Source organism: Akebia trifoliata, chromosome 16 (assembly GCF_017979445.1).
Source record: "Akebia trifoliata isolate Shusen 1 chromosome 16, ASM1797944v1, whole genome shotgun sequence".
Classification (NCBI taxonomy): Eukaryota; Viridiplantae; Streptophyta; class Magnoliopsida; order Ranunculales; family Lardizabalaceae; genus Akebia; species Akebia trifoliata.
In genome coordinates this window covers 20,522,608-20,544,589 of record NC_141390.1, presented here as the reverse complement: position 1 = coordinate 20,544,589, position 21,982 = coordinate 20,522,608, and the positions used below count along the sequence as shown (strand labels likewise).

General features: G+C 37.4%; 1 protein-coding gene across 6 annotated transcripts in view; it reads left to right on the top strand.

Moving 5' to 3' along the window:
* LOC147382787 (Serinc-domain containing serine and sphingolipid biosynthesis protein) overlaps positions 1-21,982 on the top strand; it is a 51,119-nt gene that overhangs the window by 15,886 nt on the left and 13,251 nt on the right. For all 6 annotated transcript variants that reach the window (XR_015173400.1, XR_015173401.1, XM_086427772.1 and 3 more), the window contains exon 6: positions 21,244-21,333. Coding sequence is in view for 4 of the 6 variants with exons in the window: in XM_086427772.1 (XP_086283898.1) it covers positions 21,244-21,333 (90 nt within the window). In the remaining 2 variants the exon portion in view is untranslated. The remainder of the gene's footprint in view (positions 1-21,243; positions 21,334-21,982) is intronic.

Below are 21,982 nucleotides of genomic sequence, written 5' to 3'. Positions count from 1 at the left end.
ATAATGATTCAAAATTGAGATGCACTTATGCAACGAAAACAATCATAGCAAGGTTTAACAAAGGTAATTGGAGTTATAACATTGTAGGAACTTCGTTAAATCCTATTTGAAATTCTTTTTAGAGTTCGAAAAAGTTTGAGTCTCATTTATCGGACTGGAGCCTATTGTAGCCAAGCTTCTCAGGCTAAGGAACTTAAACAATCCTATTAATTCAATATGATTTCAAACAAAGCTGGAGTCTCGTTTCTCGGACTCTGGCTAAGGTTTACAGGAACTTAAACAATCCTATTAAAATTGGAGTCTCGTTTCTCGGACTCAAACTAAGGTTAATAGGCACTTCAAAAAGCCTATGATTCAAAACGTTGGAGTCTCGTTTCTCGGACTCGAACTTAGGTTTATAGGCACTTCAAAAAGCCTATTTATTATTCAAAAAGTTGGAGTCTCGTTTCTCGGACTCGAACTTAGGTTTGTAGGCACTTCAAAAAGCCTATTCATTCTATGATTCAAAAATTGGAGTCTCGTTTCTCGGACTCGAACTTAGGTTTGTAGGCACTTCAAAAAGCCTATTCATTCTATGATTCAAAAAGTTGGAGTCTCGTTTCTCGGACTCGAACTTAGGTTTGTAGGCACTTCAAAAAGCCTATTCATTCTATGATTCAACAAGTTGGAGTCTCGTTTCTCGGACTCGAACTTAGGTTTGTAGGCACTTCAAAAAGCCTATTCATTCTATGATTCAACAAGTTGGAGTCTCGTTTCTCGGACTCGAACTTAGGTTTGTAGGCACTTCAAAAGCCTATTCATTCTATGATTCAAAAAGTTGGAGTTCGCTTCTCGGACTCGAACTTACTAAGTCACGTTTCTCGGGCTTAGATTTATAGGAACTTAAACAATCCTATTAATTCATTCTATGATTCAAAATCGAGCTCAAAGTTTGAAAGATCAGGCCTTTATTGGCTTATCATGCATCTGGATTCGTAATTATCATTGGGTTTCGCCGGACTTTTAAGCTTTTGTATGATTTTCTTTTTATCATGTGATTAAGAACAAAAACTTTGGAATTAAATGACTTCAAAAATGCCCCTAGTTTCAAGGTTGGCTTTAACTGGGACTTGACTACGAGACTGATGGAATGGATTACGCTTGAAAAATATGGACTCTGATGTATGATAGATAGAAGAACTGACATTCTCTTAAATTTAAGACTCTTAAGATTATCATATGTGCAATAAAGAATTGATCATTTTCTTTCGAATTTCTTTTGAAAAATGCTTGAGCTGGACTTAAAAAATCTTGATAAATATTAGAATAAAAGATCTTCCTCTTCAAAGTGGTTGATGATTCTACATCTTCCATTAGCGAACACTTGAACAAGTAAACATACTTTTGAAGATCCTACAATGTTCAAGATGACTTCTGATTTTTTTCGACTTCAATATTGTCTTTGTCGGATGTGAGCTCTTGGCTAAAAGACAAATATCGTGGCTTGAATGGTTCTGCAGTTTCTGCACAAGCTTCCTTCTGAATTTTTCTTCTTGACGGGACCTTTCCTCCCATTTGATGATGCCCTAATTTTTGCCTAGATCGCCTCTTTAGGTTTTCAATCTAGCGGGCTTTGTTTTTCTTTTTCTGATGATGCCTTGATTTTTGCCTAGGTCGCCTTTTCAGGTTTTCAACCTAGCAGGCTTTCTTTTTTATGGTTATGCCCTAAATTTTGCCTAAGCCGCCTTTTCAGGTTTTCGACTTAGCGGGCTTCTCTTTTTTTTCTTGATGATCTTGTATAACCAACTCGACAACTTCTCAGTTCCTGCACCTTAACCGAGTCAATTAGCCTTCAGGAGGACTTAATAGGTGGGCTTAGGATATGGTTTAGAAAGAAAAGATATAAGGCTCAACTTCCCAAAATGCCCCTAGTTTGATATTCTCTCTTTTCTATCAATTATTTTGATTTTTTTTCTAAATGCCCCTAGTTTGGCATTCTTTTCTTTTTATCAATTCTTTTGATTCTTTTTCTAATGCCCTTAGTTTGGCATTCTTTTCTTTTGAACATTTCAATAGTAGATTTTTCTTTTGGATGACACTTTCCTTAAGAGAATACATTTTTCTTTTAATGACCGGGCCTGAAGTAACTTCTCAAGTTGCCTACGTACCCAAAATATTTTTTTTCCTTTTGGGATCAGGTCAAAACGTAGTTCATACTAAGATTCCCTCCCAAGGTTGGTTGGTATGGTTTAGAAAGAAGAGGCTACTGCTTTTATTTTTCTTTTAAAAGATTGCGAGGGGCTAAAGAAGGTTTTTTTTTCTTTTTTGGTAAGACAGGATGATTGTTCGACCAAAGAAGGCCTCCTTTGGTGAATGCTGCTTGACTTGGTCAAAGTTTCAGGAATTCGATATCTGAATTGCTCTGTCGAGCAAGGTCTTCTTTTGAGAATGAATATTCTTCAGTCTTCTTTTGTGAAATCGAGTATGATTGAGTTTTCTAACTCTAAAATTTCGAGAAACTCTTTTATTCTCTTATGAATGAAAATTCTCCTCTTTTGAGTGAGAAACCTGGTAGATCCACTTGTAAGTCTTAGTGTCTTTGTCGATGCCTTCAGCTATATCATTTTTGACCAATAATCTTCGACTTTGAAGTTCACCCTTGACTATATGTCTTGATCTATATTTTTATGCGATCCATCTATATATCCTTATGAGACCATGCAAGAAATATTGTTGAATTTCTCAAGTAAGTTTACTATGCTCTCATGTTCTCCTGAGGATAATGTATCACCAATTTGCACTTCTTGAGTGTACTCTTTAATTCCAATATTTATCAAATTTGATTAGTGAGCTTTAAGTCATTTCTCATGTTAGATTTTATGTTCACATCATTATTGCACACATGATAATCAAAAGCTTATTAGAATAAAAAAGAACACAAACTGACAAACCTTACTAAAACCCAAAAATAAAGATGGCTAACTGAATTCAAAGACTGACGCAATTGAAGCTAAAAAAAAAAAAAACTAAGAAAACTTAAAAGATGACATCATTATGAATAGAGGGACACAAATCTAGAGTCTATGCCACTTCGGTTATCTTCGATGGATGACTTGAACTTGCCTGCTTTTACTATCTCTTCATATTTTGATTCAAGCCTCTGTCATATCCGCGACAATCCGTTGCTTCAATAATTTCCCTGTTCTTCAGTTCTGTCGTTGCCTTAGGGTAGTTGTGCTCATTCTGGCATGGAGTGAATGCACTGTTAAGACCCATTGGGTGAATGAAGGAAACTGGATCAATTGATTCGGGTTTGGATATGGATATTAGGTTCAGAGTAGGAGGGGGTTGATTTTGAAAAGTAGGCAAAGGGTTAGTCTTAACATTGGGAGTAGTAGGAGTGGGTATGGTGACTTTTCCTTGCTCAATAAGGTCTTGGATAGCATGTCTGAGAGTAATACACCTGTCAAGAACATGACCAGGCATCTGATGGAATTCACAGAATTGCCCATTATCCATGTTTGGAGGAAGAGGATTAGGCAAATGCTTAGGTTGTAAAGGCGTCAACAATCCCCTTTTCATCAATTTTTGATAAGCAACACTAAGGGACATTCCAAGATTGGCAAACTGTCTCCTAGGCTTAGTTTGTGAAGGTTGAGTAGCTTGAGGAGATAGTGCGAAGGAGGTGTTGGCCACTTGTAAGGAATTGACATTAGGCTTGAAATGTTTGGGTTTTGACTCAGACGAGTTACCAAAAAGTCCCGAAGAGTAGGCATCCTCAACTTGATTTCCAGCCTCAAGGAGGGATTGAAAAGTAGGAAGGTACTGAGGCATCAAGTACTTGGCATAATTTGGAGTGAGATTCCTGAGGATAATCTTAACTTGTTCCTTCTCTTGAGGTCGGTCCCACAGTTGAGCGGCTTTAGCTCTCCATCGAGCAATGAACTCAGTGAAAGTTTCCCCAGGTTTTTGTTTAGTAGTTTCTAAATCTCTTCTTGTGAGTTCAATATCCGTGTTGAATGAATATCGACCAATAAACTCTTTCATCAATTCATGCCATGTTCTTACCCGAGATGAGTCCAATGACATTAACCAGCGTAGTGCAGGACCTGTCAGGGTTCTTTGAAAAAGTTGAGCCATCTGTTCTTCATTTAGACCCTGAGATTGCATTATGCCGACATATACTTTTAAGTGAGTCCTAGGGCATCCAATACCGTCAAACTTCTCCATATCTGGCATTGTGAACTTTTCTGGTAGACGGACCGTGGGAAACAAGGTCATTGACCCTAATCCAAGAGTAAGATCATCAGGGTCTTTGATGTTCTTCAAAGCAGTTTCAACTTGAGTTATTCGATGAGCTAGGACAGGGTCAACGTGTAACTGATCATCTTCTTGGTTTTCAACGAGGTCAAACACATCCTGAGGTTCTATAGCTTTATCTTTTCCCTTTTCAATTTTCAGGGATTCAATTTGTGTTTGGACAGAGGCAATAATCTGGGCTTGAAAAGATTCTAAAATCTGACGGAGCGCAGCTTCATCCATGATACTCGTTTCTTCTTGTGGCAATGACTGACTACTTGGCAATGGTACTCTAGAAAGACGACTCTTTTCACGTACCCAAAGTGGTACAGATGGAGGTTTAGAACGTTTAGGACCAATTATCACCTGATTGGAAGTAAACCAAGGTTAACCATTGACTCTAAAGGTTTGACTCTTAACCACATGATTAAAGTTTTGATATAAAATAGCCCAAGTCTGACGGAAAATCGAATCCAAATGCACCATAAGTCTATAGTGACCAAGAAAGTGAGAAAGGTTAGATGCGGGTCTACCCCTGATTGGGATTGAACCTTTGATCAGATAAATTAATTTGATCTTAAGATAGAATCTTTCTAGATAAAGTGGTCTGGATCTTTAAAAGTGAAACCAATTAGTCCAACTGATTTGGTATTGATCAGTTTGATCAATTTAAGTGGTTCAAATTAATCAGTACATTTCACCGATTGGGTAGGACCGATATTGCGGGTTTTGTTTGATTATTCTGGATCGGTCCGCCCACCTACCTGTTGGTTGGATTGAATAAAGCAACCCAGGAACACCCATAGTCAATTCGGGTCGTGACCTATAGGAAGGCTTCTAGACTCTAGGTTTACTACGTGCAATGCATTTTTTTATCTAGCCACCCTTGCCCAAGCACACCTATATACCTCTCGATACGTGGTGACTTGGTTTGATATACCGTATAGGTGATAATCTAAAACCTCAACTCACTTCTCTGAAGCCAAAAACAGCCAGTTTGATCTCCAGTTGAGAGGTGGCGCACAATGCTGAGCAAGGGCCCACTTAAATACCTCTCGTCTAGAATAGACGTAGTCTATCCCCCTCGTACAGTAGGGTACAGCGGGGCAAGATCTTGCTTAGGCACCGGTTTTGACCAAGAAGTGCAATTGATATACTTAGATTACCTTTTATACCTACGGGTACGAGTCAAGAGTTGTAGCTTTCATAAATGGTTTGGCATCCCACGAGGGGACCGACCACGTACTAGTACTACGTTGGCAATCGGGACATGTGACTGTGTGGCTTACAATAGGACAAAGGCTCAGGTCACCCCAGCCTGGGTGCATCAATATGTCTCTCAGAATCACCTGATCAGACGGTATTGATGCCCCAGTTCGATATACCCTAAGGTACGTGACTGGAGTTGTGGGTTTCATGAATGACGTCGCATCTCCGAAGAGACCGGGCCACGCACTAGTGCCACGTTGGCTAAATGGGACGTGTAAGTGAGTAAAGCGGTAAACGTGCATGTGGTGTGTGCAAAGTAGGGTGGGGTGTGCCCGGGGCCTTTTCAAACAAATGGGCCCATGACCTAATCAAACCAATCGTTATAACATGAATTATATGGATCTAAGCACCATTCCAATCACATAAACATTTAATCATGATCAACATTATGACCAACATAAAACATGTATTCCCAATGACATTATAGCACATTAAATAGGCAATCATCATGAATCAATAATATGGTCCGGTTCACGATTTAAACATGCACATATACGGTATGTGGCAATCAATTAGACCCGATCATCGCCATGATTTGATAAATTTCATAGTCCAATCAAGGGTGTTTTGGGGCGACCCGAAATAATTCGAAATTTCTAAGGGTTTTGAATTGAGTGTATAATAATGATCAATGAAATAAAGAGGATGGTTTTGTTCATCATTTTTTCATTTTTTTTTTTTTTTTTTTTAAATAAGTTGAGCCCAATCAAGGAAATTCAAGAAACAAAACAACTTGAGCATATGTCGCCATTAGCAACATTTAAAAAAATTTGATTCCATTATTTTTTGAACTTCCCTTTTTTTTTTAAAAAACTTTCTATTCTTTATTTTTTTTATTTTGATTTTCCTTTTTGTGAAACAAATTAATTTCCCCCTTTTTTTTAGAAAATAAATTGATCTTAAAAAACCAAGATAATTTTGGGAAACCGAATAAATGCCGCTGTCGATAATCGAGCTCATCCAGCACATGTCGAGATCAGCCATGCCGTTTTAAAACAGCAGGATAACATCAAGCTCGCCTCATGACAGCAGCTTATCGTCGAGATCAGCCGCGGCTTAACGTCGAGATCAATTTATAACAACAGCTTAACGTCGAGATCAACAATGGCTTAACGTCGAGATCAACAGCAGCTTACCGTCGAGATCAACTTATAACAGCAGTTTAACGTCGAGATCAACAGAAGCTTAATCGTCGAGATCAACTCATAACAGCAGACCAGCGTCGAGATCAACTCATAACAGCAGACCAGCGTCGAGATCAACCTTTCACAGCGTCGAGATCAGCATGCAACATGGGATTTTTCGACGAATTGTTCGCCATTTCAGTTCTGTAATGAAAGAAATCTCTTTCAGAACTTCTTGAATGGCGATTTTAATCTTTTATTTAAAAGAAATAGGGTGAAGAACCACACTTCAACCAATCTCCACAGAGATCTTCATGTTCAATCGAGATCAGAAGTATCTTCCTTACAGCTGATCGGGCAAGACAGCCATTAAAGTCGAGACATGGGGACGATTTTTGAGCGAAGAAAATATGAAGTAATTCAGGAAACAGCGCCCCATACCAGTCCGTTGATCCATCGTTGATCAATCGATAATCAGGATGAAAGCAAAACTCAAACGGTTGATCCTTAAATTGGCCGAGATTAATGAGCCAAGAGGCCGGTTAAAAACCTTTGAGGAGCAAGGTTTTCGAGTCTCTGTTGAGACAGTAGAACCGAATGAAGAAGACGATGGTTCTCTTTTTTTAAAAAAAAAATTTTAAAAGGTTTGAATGGAAATAAATAAAATGGGTTTTTTATTAATAGCCCCCTCAAATTGATTTGCTATGCACACACCTCCCCCAATAGTTTCTGCCGACAGAAATTCAAGAAATTTTTTTTTTTTTATTTTTATTTTTTATAATTTTACTGTTTGAGATGCTGTCAATGGGCAGCCTCTCTTGCCTATAAACTAAAATAAAAACGAATACCTACCTAATAAGCGAAAAAGCAAATAACTAATAAAAAAATCCTTTTTTATTATATATGTAAAATCAAGCACACACCCAAATTTTCAATCGAAATATACTTATATATGTAAAAAAAATCATGGTCCAAAAATCTCATCCTCAATAAAAGTATTCCTTCGAAATCTCGTATTATTTCGGATCATTCCGAATGGCCCTTGATTAAACCATAGAGATGATATGTTAAATCAAAGTGCTCCAAGTAAAATCAAACAATCAACGACGTACCAACAAGAATAAAAATAATAAAGAAACAATAACATGAAACTAACTAAAAATTAAATAAAATAAGCAAAACAAATAAAACTAGGTCATTGGCAATGTCCCCATACTTGGGGTTTTTCAAGTTTGATCCTCAATGTCCCCAGTGGAGTCGCCACTGAAAGCGCCCTCGATCCGCGGGGTGCGCGGATCCGCTTTTGACCCTTGAGGTTTGGGATATCTTCTTTTTGATGGAGATATCTTCTTTTTCATTTTTGTTGGTGTTTATTGGGGCATCCTGGTGGCCCCGCCACTGTTACACTTATAAAAGGACTCTTCCTCTTGGGAGTAAGAGTACTAGAGAAATAAGAAGTTGGTGTTGCACTAGGAGTATGCAATGGCTAACTCAACCTCTATAGAAGAGATTGAGGATGTATGAGTGAAAGCGCCCTCGATCCGCGGGGTGCGCGGATCCGCTTTTGACCCTTGAGGTTTGGGAGTCGCCACCTAGTTATTACGGTCTAGGAACCGATCAATGATTCTAAACGGATAAAAACTAATCTAAAACCAAGAAAACTGAATTCGGGGATCATATTACGGGATTGGAAGGTGTTAGGCACCAATCCCGCCCGGCCAAAGCCGGTCTCTACTAAATTCCCAAGTAAATTACATTGCTAAAACCTAGATAAAAATAAATAAAAAAAATACCTTTCCGATGCAAGGACTTTATTCCCTCAGATCTGACAAAAAGAGCTTCTTGTACCGTGCTCCCTTGCTTCGTTCTGTTTCCGGATTTGACTTCGGATCTCCGAGGCAAGGTATCTCCTTGTTTTTGAATCTAAACTCTTCAAGTTCGTTGAGGATTTGGGAGTGTTTTTAGAAGGCTTTTGGGTGTTTTCTAGACTAAAATTGAAGGAGGGATGTTAGCTAAGGAGTTGGGGCTCCAAAACTAGGGTTTATGGGGGGCTAGGGGAGCTTCTAGACCTACTTCTCTTAGGGTTTATCAGTTGATCCGAAAATAGGGTGTGAGCACCTCTATTTATAGATGTTTTTAGGGGTTGATTTGGATAGAGTTAGTGTTTAATTAGAGATCTTTTAATTAGAGTTGTGTTTTAGTTTGACTTGTTTTAGGTAGAATTGTGTTTTAATTAAAATTGTTTTAGGTAGAATTGTGTTTTAATTCAAATTGTTTTAGGTAAAATTTTTTTAAGTTAGAACTCTATTAGATAGAGTTATTATTTAATTAGATCTCTATTATGACTTTTGGTCTTATTTGATTGACTTTTAATGTTTTGACTTTAGTCTTAATTGATTGACTTTCAATATCTTGACTTTAGTCTTGCTTAATTGACTTTAATTTTGACTTCAGTCTCACTTAATTGACTTTAACACCTTGACTTTAGTCTTGCTTGATTTACTTTTAATTTTTGGAGAACCCCCCTCTAAAATATCTTTAATTCTTTGGACCCCCAAATTGAGGGGTCCTTAAAGAAATATCTCACGAACCCTCAACAATTTTGCCTGAGAGCCCGATTGATTGATTTTTTTAATTCAAAATTTTAAATTAATTTTATTAATGTTTCAATTTAATTATTTTAATATTTTATTTATTAATTTCGGATTTTTTAATTATGAAAATTGTGAAATTACTGTTTTGCCCCCGGAGAGGATTTTTCACGTTTTAAGTCGGTTTTTAATGTTCCAGGATGTTTTAGAATCGGTTTTTCGTAAGGAATTCAATGGAAATGTTGGTTTGTATCATTTATGAAAATTTTTATGTGAAATGATTGTGAACTTTATGAGGGGCATTTTCGTAATTTTATCAAATTCTATTAAAATTGGTGAAATGATTTATTTGATTCCGATTTGTTATTTTATGTGTTCGAGAGAGTTTTCCTAAGCGTAACGTAGGCTCTAGGGTTGTTTTGATGTCAGGGGTATTTTGGTAATTTGATTAATTTTTAGTGATTTTTATCGTGAAGCTTCTTTTCGGTCTGCAAGATGATGATTTCTATGTTTCTGGGGTTGTGTTTTCCTAGCGTAGCGTGGTTTCTAAGGTTTTGTCAGTTCGAGATACCTCATCCGAATTTCTGAAACATATCTGGTAACAAAATAAAGTAACGGAATACACATCCATCATTGGGAATCATTGCGATCGGGTTGACGAGTTGATTAATCAGGCGAGTGCAAAAATTGGGTGTCTACAATGAGATATTCAACAGTTCAAACCTCGATCTCTTCCTATCTCATATCTTTCTTTTGAGACCATTGAATGTTATTTAGGGTTCTATCTTTAGAAGAATTTGAGAATAATTGTGTCAACTCTCTTTGTGAGAGCTTGACAGGAATTTATATTAATTACAAAGGTCAAATTACAGAAAGGTCCTTATAAATAAGAATTAAATAAAAGACTAGAAAATAACTATATCAACAAACTAAATTATTTCCAATACTCCCCTTCAAGCTGGGGAGAATATATCAACTAAACCCAGCTTGACAAGGTGAGAGTTAGTGATAGACGGACCAACAGACTTCGTGAGCATATCGGCAAGCTGATCTGAAGAAGGAACGAAGACTGTCTGAAGGTCACCAGATCGAACTTTCTCCCTTAGAAAGTGAATATCAACCTCAATGTGCTTAGTTCTTTCATGAAGAACAGAGTCAGAAGCAAGCATAATAACAGACTTGTTGTCACATAGCAGAGTAGAAGGACTAGAAACAGGAAAGCCCAATTCTGTCAGCAAAGACCGAAGTCAAGTTATTTCACACGTACTAAGGGCCATAGCACGATACTCAGCTTCAGCAGAAGAATGAGATACCACATTCTATTTTTTACTTTTCCACGAGATAAGATTATTACCATAAAAGGTACAAAAACCAGAGGTACATCTCCTATCTGTGAGAGAGCCAGCATAATCAGCATCTGTAAAACAAGACAAATGCGGCTGAGCAGTGGAAGAGTAGAAAAGGTTAAGACCAGGACGTGACTTCAAGTAGCGAAGAATGCGATAAATTGCATCAAGATGAGATGTACGCGGAGTATGCATGAACTGGCTGACCACACTAACCGCAAAGGACAAATCCGGTCTAGTGTTAGTTAGATAAATCAGACGACCTACAAGTCTCTAATAAAAGGAGGGGTCTGATAAAAGATCACTAGAATCAACATGAAGACAATGACTCTGATCCATAGGAGAGGAAGCAGGACGACAACCAAGCATCCCAGTGTCTTGAAGAAGATCCAATGTGTATTTACGCTAAGACAATGATATACCATGACTAGAGCGAGCCACTTCTATCCCCAAGAAGTACTTGAGTAGACCTAAGTCTTTAACCTAAAAAACACGACCTAATAGCGTCTTAACCTTGTCAATCCACTGTGCATCATCTCCAGTCACAATGATGTCATCTACATAGACCAAAACAATGGTGCAACGATCATCTATTCCTCGACGAACAAAGCAAGTATGATCTGAGTGACATCTAGAAAACTCCATAGAAATAATAACCTCAGAAAAACGCTGAAACCAGGCTCACGTGGATTGCTTCAAGCCATACAAAGACTTAAGAAGGCGGTATACCTTCTTAGAATACTCCCCCTGAAGACAAAACCTTGGAGGAGGGTCCATATAGATAACCTCAGTCAAATCACCATTCAGAAAGGCATTTTTTACATCAAGTTAGTGAAGTGGCCAGGAGTTACACTCAGCGAGGGAGATAAGAAGGCGAACAGTGGAGAGTTTGGCGACAGGAGCAAACGTGGCACCAAAATCTTTCCCTAGGGTCTTTGTAAATCCCTTAGCAACAAGTCGTGCCTTATACCAATCAACCGTACCATCTGCGAGATATTTCACTATGAATACCCATTTACAACCAACAGTCCGTGCCCCAGACGAAAGAGAAACAAGTTCCCAGGTATTATTGGTTTGCAAAGCATCCATTTCTGCAGTCATAGCTTTTGTCCACTGAGGGTCTCTTAATGCCTCTGAGACAGACCGAGGAACTCGAATAAAATCAGTTGCGATAAGGTAGGCCTGATAAGAGGAAGAAAGACCCTGATAGGAAACAAACTGGGCAATAGGATAATCAGTAACACACTTCCACTTACCTTTGCGTAGGGCAATAGTTAAGTGAGAGTCAGAAATAGACGGAATAAGAACAGGTATATGTGTAGAGGTAGAAGAGGGTATACCTGAATCCAAGGAGGAGGTTGGGAAGGGTGCAAAGGGGTGAGTGCGACGAGTATAGACCTAAAGCGGCGGTGAAGGCGGAGGAAAAACTAGGGAAGGTAGCACAATAGGAGATGAGTCCTGTAAAGTAGGAGAATTCTGCAAAGTAGAAGAAGCATGATAGAATGGAACATTTTCAAAGAAGGTAACATCAAGAGTGTGGATTATATGGCGAGAAACTGGATCATAACACCGATACCCCTTTAACATAGAAGAATAACCCAAAAAAATGCATCGAATGGCTTTGTCATCCAATTTTGTACGATTGGGGGTCTTGTCCTGAACAAAACACGTGCACCCAAAGACACGAGGTGTAATCGGGAAAAGAATGCTATCAGGTTGAAGGACATGAAGGGGCACCTGCCCTCCCAAGGTGCGACTTGGAACACGATTAAGAAGAAAAGCCGCAGTAAGAACTGCCATATTCCAAAAAGACCTTGGACCATGCATTCCGCGAATAAGACATCGGACAATGTTCATGAGGTGGTGATTCTTGCGTTCCGCCACCCCGTTCTGTTCAGGAGTATAAGGACAAGTCAACTGGTGAAGCATACCATTCTCATGAAGATGGGAACGAATACCATCAAATATATATTCTCCCCCATTATCAAATCTAAGGGATTTAACAGTGATATTGTACTGAGTCTGAATCATTTTAAGAAAGTTAACAAAAATTGGGAGCACCTCAGAGTGTGAACGCATCAGATAAACCCAAGTGCAACGAGAGTAGTTATCTATAAATGTAATATAATAACGATGACTATTAAAAGCAGTAACAGGGGAAGGTCCCCACACATCAGAATGAACTAAATCAAATATTGCATTAAATCGATGCATACGTGGAATATAAGAAGTACGTGTGGGTTTAGAAGTTCACACACAGAACATTGAAATTTATGTTCACTACAAGAAGTTTTTAAAGCAAGAAATAAATAACACAAATGTTGAAATTGGCATGTCCTAAGCGAGCATGCCATAAATCTAGAGTATGTGATGTAAAAATGTGCCTGTCAGATGATGGAAGCACGGAAGCAGGAGTAGCACTTGGCTGAGATCCAAACACGTACAACCCATCCCTCTCATACCCCTTGCCAAAAATCCTCTTCGAAGTCAGGTCCTCAAAAATGCAGTGAGTAGGAAAAAAAGGTAACTGAGCAATTATGAGATTTAGTAATACTGCTAACAGACAAAAGATTAAGAGATAGGTGAGGGACATGAAACACAGAATCAAGGGAAAGCCCAAAAGATAAAGAGATGGTACCCTTACTGTGGATAGGTGTAAGAGATTCATCAGCAAGGCGAACTTCCCTATGGGTGGTGGAAAAAGTAGAAGAAGTAAAGTGGCTAGACTCACCGGTCATGTGATCAGAGGCACCAAAATCAATAACCTATGTTAGAGAAGCAGAGCTAGACTGAGTGACATTGAATGTAGAGAATGTACCTGGAGGCATAGTACCTGAGGCCGCAGTCGAAGAGGGTTTAGTGTGAGCTTGAAGTTGATCTCGGATAATAGTGGCAATTTGAGTCTGTAGCTGTTGCAAGTCAATCGTACTAAGTGAAGATGGATCAGTAGATGAGGACTCCACTATAGCAGCACGAGAAGCAGTTTGTCCCAAAGATGAAGTAGAGGAAGATCGTGGTATCAGATGAAGATAGAGCTGAAAACAACGAGTCTTCTCATGACCAGTCTTTCCACAATGACTACAAGTAAGGCCACTCCCCTTACCACGACCACGGCCTCCAAGGATACGATGGTTAGAGAAACTCAAATTGGCAACTAAGGCCATCTAATCTATAGCTGGAGCAGAAAAAATGCTCGGGGCCTGGGTCTGAGGAGGAGGAATACGGCAGCGACGCTCATCACTGTCAATGGTCGCAAATATCTCAAGCAAAGATGGTAAAGGAGTGGTGTTGAGGATCTGTGTGTGAAGTGCCTCAAATTCTAGACGGAGACCCATAAGAAATTGATAGGTTTGATGTCAAGAAATCCGCTTGACAACATAATCGGCTGCCTCGGAAGACAATTCAGCCATAGACTCATAGTGAGAAAGTTCTTCCCAACGTGACTAAAGGTATCCAAAGTAATCAGCTACACTTTGATTCCCTTGGGTAGCCTGGGCAATGTCTCGATAAAGTTCGTAAATCCTCGAGTCATTTCGAGAATGTGCGTATGTCCGAGTAAGCGTTGACCATAAAGATGAAACTGTTTCATGGTTCATGAACATGGTATAAATGCGCTGCTCCATGGAATTAAACAACCACCGAAGGATAGTGCAATTGTCGATCTCCCATGATTCAAATTTAGGATCAGTTAGGGGTGATTTAGTAACAGTCCCAGAGAGCCACCCAGATTTTCCTCTACTTTCGAGAAAGAGCCGTACAAATTGAGACCATGACTAGAAGTTCCGACCATCAAGAAGAGCAGTAGTAATATGTTGAGTAGAAGAGATAGACCCAAGGACTGAAGCAGAAGTTGTAATTCCTTGTTCCAAAGACATTATTTGGTTTGAAGGGAGATCTGAAGAAATTGGTACCCTCAATGCAATCGCAAATTACAGATAACAGTCCTACTGCCGTTGGCAACCCACACAAAAAAATCGAAGCAACCCAAATAGCAGAAGTGTTCAAACTGCTGTCAAACACTATTACACACTACTATCGAGCTCTAGTACAACCAGCTATGTAACATGAGGCTCAAAAAGTATGTAACTACTGTTGTACTTCTCCACAAGAGACAACAGATCTATCGTAGGACCAAAACGGAAGTGCTAGGGCTTTCATATGACCAAAACGAAGCAACTACACCTATTGCTGAGTTGTATAACCAAAAAACGACTCAGCTATGACTGTCGTTGAACCACAAGGTCCAACAGATCTGTATCACTGAGCCAAAAAACAGGGCTGTCGTAGGACCAGCAGCTGTGACTGTTGCATCTGCTACTATCGTATCACTGAACCACAAGGTTCAATAGATCTGTATCACTGAACCAAAAATAAAGTTGTGAGGGCAGTAGGGCTATCGTAGAACCAAAAAACGATGCATCTGCTACTATCGCAGAACCACAACGAAGTTATGAGATTTGTAGAGATGTCGTAGAATCAAAACGAAGTATCTACAATTATCGCTGAACTGAAACGAAATGTTAGGGCTGACGTAGTGTTATAAGGACCCAAAAAACGAAATAGTAACTTCTCGTCTTGTTCCAGGTTGTCGCAGGATTCGATAATGGTGGCTATTGCAGCATGTTATAGAACAAAAATAAAAATAAATAAAAAAATAAAAAACCCCCGAAGGGGAGAAGGTTGGATGAGATTAACTCTAGGTTAGGGTTTAGCGAGTAAAGAGAAGAAAGAGAGGAAGGAGAAAATTCCTTGGCTTTGATACCAAGAAGAATTTGAGAATAATTGTGTCAACTCTCTTTGTGAGAGCTTGGCAGGAATTTATATTAATTATAAAGGTCAAATTATAGAAAAGTCTTTATAAATAAGAATTAAATAAAAGACTAGAAAATAACTATATCAACAAACTAAATTACTTCCAATATCTTTTACCCTAGGGCTCTATGGTGTGAAGTATTAGATGATTGCTCTAGTAGTTGTTGGAAATTGGGTACTGATTTCTATGGAAAGATAGAAAAGAAGTTTGAGAAATTTTCTTATTTTGGAATTGGATGCAATAGAAGAATACTTAACCTTTAATTAAGGTTGAAGCATGCACAAACCATGAAGCATTGTCCTAAAGCGAATTTTGCCCCAGCTTCGGTACCACAGCTCTGTAGGCGTTCGCTCTCCAGGATACAACAACCCATGTTCTAAGGGGGCACTCCAATCAAAACATAACTTCGAACTCGACTATTGTGTGCTCTCACAATATAATATATATGTATAGTAATGGCGATTAAGCGATTAAACAATGAAAAGTAGAGAAAAGGAGATGTAAAAAATTGTGTTTTGATACGACTAAGCAGAATGGTTTAAATAAAAAGGGAAGTGACTATTCAGACAATCACAAACCTCTTCGTTCTATACTGGTTCAGAATAGACACGAAATTTAGAAGAAGAGACACCAACACTAAAGTTAAAAAAACACGGTTAGAGGTTTAAAATAAAAATGTTTAGTAAAAGTCTTCGTAAGTTAAGCAAAAATGGGCCTTCACGTGCATCCACGTGAAGTTTAAATCCGATATTTGCACTCCCTCTCCCGGTATGCGCATCATATGTGTGCACACCCATTAAGGTTTTCGAATCAGTGGATCAAAATTCCAATTGGAACCTTAGGTTTTTTTCTGGGCCCCATTGTACGTGCATGAGCCCGCCCACTACCTCTATTAACTTTAAAGCTAATAGAAGTATAACCATATAAGAGTATCAAATCAACTCTACTTCTAGTCGATGTGGGGCTATAATAGCACTAGGCAAATATGATACTTCAACTAAAGTAAAAAGCAAAAAGTATAAAGTAAAAAAGCAAAAGCAAAAAACAAAAGGTGGAATTGGGTTTTTCCCTAAAGTTAATATTCAATGAATAAAAGGGTTTTCTTTTGGATTTGAACCTTACCTAGTATAAGTTAATCGGATTTACTAGTTGCTCAGTGGACTTTAAGCCTTGAATTGTCAGCCTTTAGTGTAAACCAAAACAGCAAAATATACACAGATTAATCAATTAAGTATCAAGTTCTTTTGATGGTATTCATTTTGGCCCTGAACATAATTTGGTATCATGAGTGCTTTAGAGAACTTAGTTCATATTCTCATAGAAATGGACCATTTCTACACTCATTTAGGTGTGCCTATGAGAAGTACCCTACTATACTTCACTTTTACAAGTATAGACAAGATTAAAAAGTTATAGTTCAACCTTTCTTCTTTACAGGCAGCACTAAACACTTCATAGGAATGGGTTTCCATTGAATTAATTTTTAATCAATAGGTTTTAGGCTTATTCCCCTTGAAGTACACGTCACTAACTCTCTAGATAATCCTTTTGTTAGAGGATCCTTCAAATTTTCTTAAGACTTTACAAAGTCAATGAAAATAATCCCACTAGAGAGTAGTTATTTTACGGAGTTATGTCTCCGTTTAATATGCCTTGACTTGCCATTATACATATTGTTTTTGGCCCTCGCAATGGCAGCTTGGTTATCATAGTGAATAGATATAACAGATACTGGCTTAGGACAAATAGGAATGTTAACAAGAAAATTCCTTAGCCACTCAGTTTTTTTACCAGTCTTGTTCATGGCAATAATCTCAAATTTCATGGTGGAATGAGCTATGCATGTTTGCTTGGTAGATTTCCATGAGATTGTTGCACTTCCAAGTGTGAAGACATAGCTACTAGGGGAGTTTGACTCTTCCAAGTCTGATATCCAATTTGCATCATTGTATCCTTCTAATACAACATGATACCTATTATATTACAGTCTAACTCATGGTATACCTTAAGTAGCTCATGATTCTCACCAAAGCTTCCCAGTGATCATGTCCTGGGTTACTAGTGTATTTACTTAATTTATTTACTGAATATGCAATGTCTAGATTTGGACAATTTATATTATACATTAAACAACCAATAATGTTAGAATATTCTAATTAAGAAACACCTTTAATAACATTTTTCATCAACTTACAAGTTAGATCAAAAGGTGTTTTTGCAGGTATAGAATCAAAATGATTAAAACATTTTCAATATAATGAGATTGATATGCATTTTAGGAATCATACTACTATTCATTAATTTAACAACTGATCTATTATTAACATGGCCTAACCTAACATGCCGAATATTAGAACACTTAAGAACGTAAGCAAAAGAAGTAATATTATTGATAAAATCAGAAATTATATTGAGTTTGAACAACCTTGGTGGCTCTCGTGTTCAGCCACCAATCGTTAATATTTCCTACCAGATTTACTTTTGAAACAACCGCTGAAAGATTCTGAGTTTCAGTCACATTGGCTTGTTTTTGTTTATGATGGTGTTGCTGACTTTTTCTCTTGCGACAGTCCTCAGCATGACATCTAGGTTTATTGCAAAAGTAGCAAATTCCCTTTGATCTTCAGGATATTGACTTTTAGACCATATAAGTTCTTCTTTCCATACTTTTTCTGGAATTCGGGTATGAACTTTCTAGTGAATTTGGAAAGATCTTATTCCACTACATTCTCTTTGGAAATCATAGAAATTGTCTCATTCTTCTTCTCGTTCCTTCGGTTATCCTCCTCTATTCTAAGCCTTATCATTAGATTCTCGAGCCCCTATCTTTTCTTTTATGTTTCAAATTATATTTAAAGTCTTTCCAAGATGGTAATTTTTCAATTATCGATCCATCTAACTTGAAATCATTCACTTATACTCATGCCTTCGGCATGAATCTCATGAATAAGGATTTGGAGCTCTTCAGTTTCTGATACTACAGATTTAGAATCTACCATCTTAAAGTCTAAAAAACGCTCAACAACAAATTTCTTTGTATCAGTATCTGCTAGAGTATATTTCTTTTAAAGACTTTCCCATAAAGTCTTGGCAGATTCAACAAAGGAGTAAACCTTATATAAAACGCTACTCAATCCATTTAGAATATAATTCTGGCACATGAAATTGGAATGTTCCCATTTTCGATATTTGTTTCTTTTGGTTTGGTCCTCATTATCATCCAAAGAAATTGGTTCTTTGGTGATAACATGAGTCAAACACAATGTTGTTAAATATAACATTTTTTGTTGCCAGAATTTGAAATTATTACCATCAAATTTTCATGCTTTTCATTGTGCACAGAATTGGAAATTGACTCCATCTTTCAAGAAATCAGTAATCATGTAACAAAACTCGCTTTAGATTGTTGGAAATTGGGTATTGACTTCTATAAAAATAGAAAGAAGTTTGAGAAAATTTCTAATTTCGGAATTGAATACAATTGAAGAATACTTAACCTTTAATTATAGGTTGAAGCATGCACGAAGCATGAATGCAATTGGTATTGTTGGAATTAAATGGTGAATTAGAAAACCCTTTTATTCATTGGGTATTGACCTTATGGTAAAACCCTAATCTCACCTTTTGCTTTTACTTTTTTGTTTTATACTTTTTGCTTTTTGCTTTAGTTGAAGTGTTACATTTTTCTTGTATTATTATAGTCTCTCATCGACTAGAAGTAGAGTTGATTTGCAACTCTTGTATGGCTGTATTTCTATTAGCTTTAAAGTTGATAGAGATAGTGGGCGAGCTCATGCATGCACACGAGGGCCCAAGAGGAAAACCCAAGGTTCCAATTGGAATTTAGATCTATTGATCTGAAAACCTTAATGTGTGTGCACACGTATGATGCACATATGAGGGGGGGTGCAAATCTTGGATTTAAACTTCACATGGGTGCACGTGAAGGCCCATTTTTGCTTAAATTATCAAGGCTTTTACTAAAAAAATTATTTTAAATTTCTAACTTTTTTTTAAACATTGGTGTCGGTGTTTCTTCATTTAAATTCCGTGTCTGTTTTGAACCAATACAGAACAAAAAGGTTTGTGGCTGTCTAAACAGTCACTTCCTCTTTTATTTAAACCCTTTTGCTTAATCGAATTAAAACACAATTCTCTCATCTCCTTCTCTCTCCATTTTTTATTGTTGAATCGTCATCACTATACATCTATATACTGCATTGTGAGAGCACACAATAGTCGAGTTCGAAGTTACGTTCCGATTGGAGTACCCCCTTGGAACGTGGGTAGTTATATCCTGAAGAGCGTACGCCTACGGAATTGTGGTGCCGTAGCAAGGATGAACTTCGCTTTAGGACGGTGCTTCATGCATACTTCAACCTATAATTAAAGGTTAAGTATTCTTCTATTGCATTCAATTCCGAAATCAGAAATTTGATCAAACTTCTTTCTTTTCATAGAAATCAGTACCCGATTTCCAATAGTAGCATTGACACACGCTTTTCTAGTCTTTCCAATCTCCAACTATAGGCGATGATGTGACATGACTCTGATTCTATTCTTCCCCTCCGCATAAGAGGAATGTTGAAAAACCCTACATTGATATCATAAGCATAACCTATTGTGTTTTGTGTTCCGTCACTTAATTGCATGGTTGTGAGAATTGTGTTACATTTCAATTCTTTGGATCTAAGATCGGATCTAGCTTCATCACTAGACTGGTTTTTTGGATCGAGTCAACCCATAATCCAATTGTGAATCAAGTTGGTAGCTCTTGATCAAAATTTGTTTTGGGTCCTATTCTTCACTAGAAATCATGTTAACTGGTCTAATTTTTCTTCGTAGGTATTTTGAAAGATAGTGGTACTCCAAGAGAACCAACCTCCATATGATCAACTATGGACTAATTTCTTTTTCTACCATTACCAATACAAGGAAAACTTAAAAATGCATACGGTGGACCGCCACTCCTAACAACTAACAATTCCTTCTACTCTGCAACAAAATGGGGTAATAGAAAGAAGGAACAAACACTTTTAGATATGGTGAGATCAATCATAGCATTACCTATTGGGAAGATGTACTTCTAACTGCAACCCACATCCTTAATAGGTTAGCCTCTATTTGGAGAATTGGATTTTGATTAAAATACATTTGTAGGGCATTTTCAGTTTGAAGTTAAAGTATTTCAAGTCACCTAAATATTTCAACAAACATGTTAGATATTATAACTGCATTGTAGCATTATTGTTGATATTCACTATTTACCAAAAATTCAGGAGAAATTACCAATGATTTTGCAAAATATGTACAAAATGAAACTATAATTGGTATTCTGTGTCAATAATTTGGAAATGGAAATAGTTTCCAAAATCAATACCATTTTAGATGGTGCATTTTAAAGTTCATCGAAACAAAGCCTAGATGAAAGGTAAAATCATCCATGTATGTATTTTGTCACTCGAAAAAATGGATGATAGAGCATTCATATGAATTGCGTTGTATAGAAGTTTTCCCCTAAATTTTTTTGAAGAGTTGTCAGATTTTCATTTCCCTGGAAGCCTTATTTTTTTCTTGGGTTATTTTCATACACAAAAAAGGACTTTTTCATTTCTTATATTATCTCACCTGAAACTCACATATTCTTGGTATGTTTAGAAAATGGGAATACTCATTAGATAGATGGATGGAATGTAATGATTGAAATCAATAGAGAATCTCTTCTTCTTTCCTTATTAAGTTTATTCCCCCTTTCCTTGAACTTTTATAGCAAATGCACTGTAACGACTGAAATATGTTTTTTTTTTCTTTTAATGATTTAGGATTTTTCTTCTTCTCCAACTCGTAAGTGTGATCCAATTCATCACATGGTGGAATAACTATTGGATGCCCGACACAAAAGCGAAGCAAAGGTGGGTTTTCTTTTCTTAGCACAATGTTTTATTTTCTTTACATTTATTGTTATTGGGCATTGTTTAGTTTTGAACTATCCATCAAATGTTATTAAAATAAGTTTTGGTAATTTTTTTTATTTTATGATTAGTTAAAAAAATTTATTAGATAGAAAAAAAGCGGGGACAAGATGGCCCCAATAAAACTTATCAAAAGATAGGTACATAAAACCCCATAAGCAGCCTCAAGATTACAAACCAAGTCCCACTTAACAGCAAAGTCCTCAAAGAAAATCCCTTCAAATTCTTTGAAGATTTTTCCCTAAGAGAACAAGAGCCCCAAAATGGATAAAATAAGATCATGCATCTAAAGTGTTTTCTCCTTAAATGTGTGACGATTCCTTTCTTTCCAAATCCCCCAAAAAATGGCGAAAGGAAGAAGGCTCCACATGATACGTTTCGAAGCTTTGAAATGGCAACCCCAAGCAAGTCACGATTCGAAGAGCTTGTCAATAGACCTTGGAAGGCAACTGAATATTCCAAAAAGACTTAGGAAAAGGGACCACGCCTGAAAAGCCACAACACAACTCAAAAGAGACAGTCCACCATCTCCCCATTTCTTAAGCATAATAGAAAACAACTAGGAGTTTGAAAGCCTCTTTTAATCAAT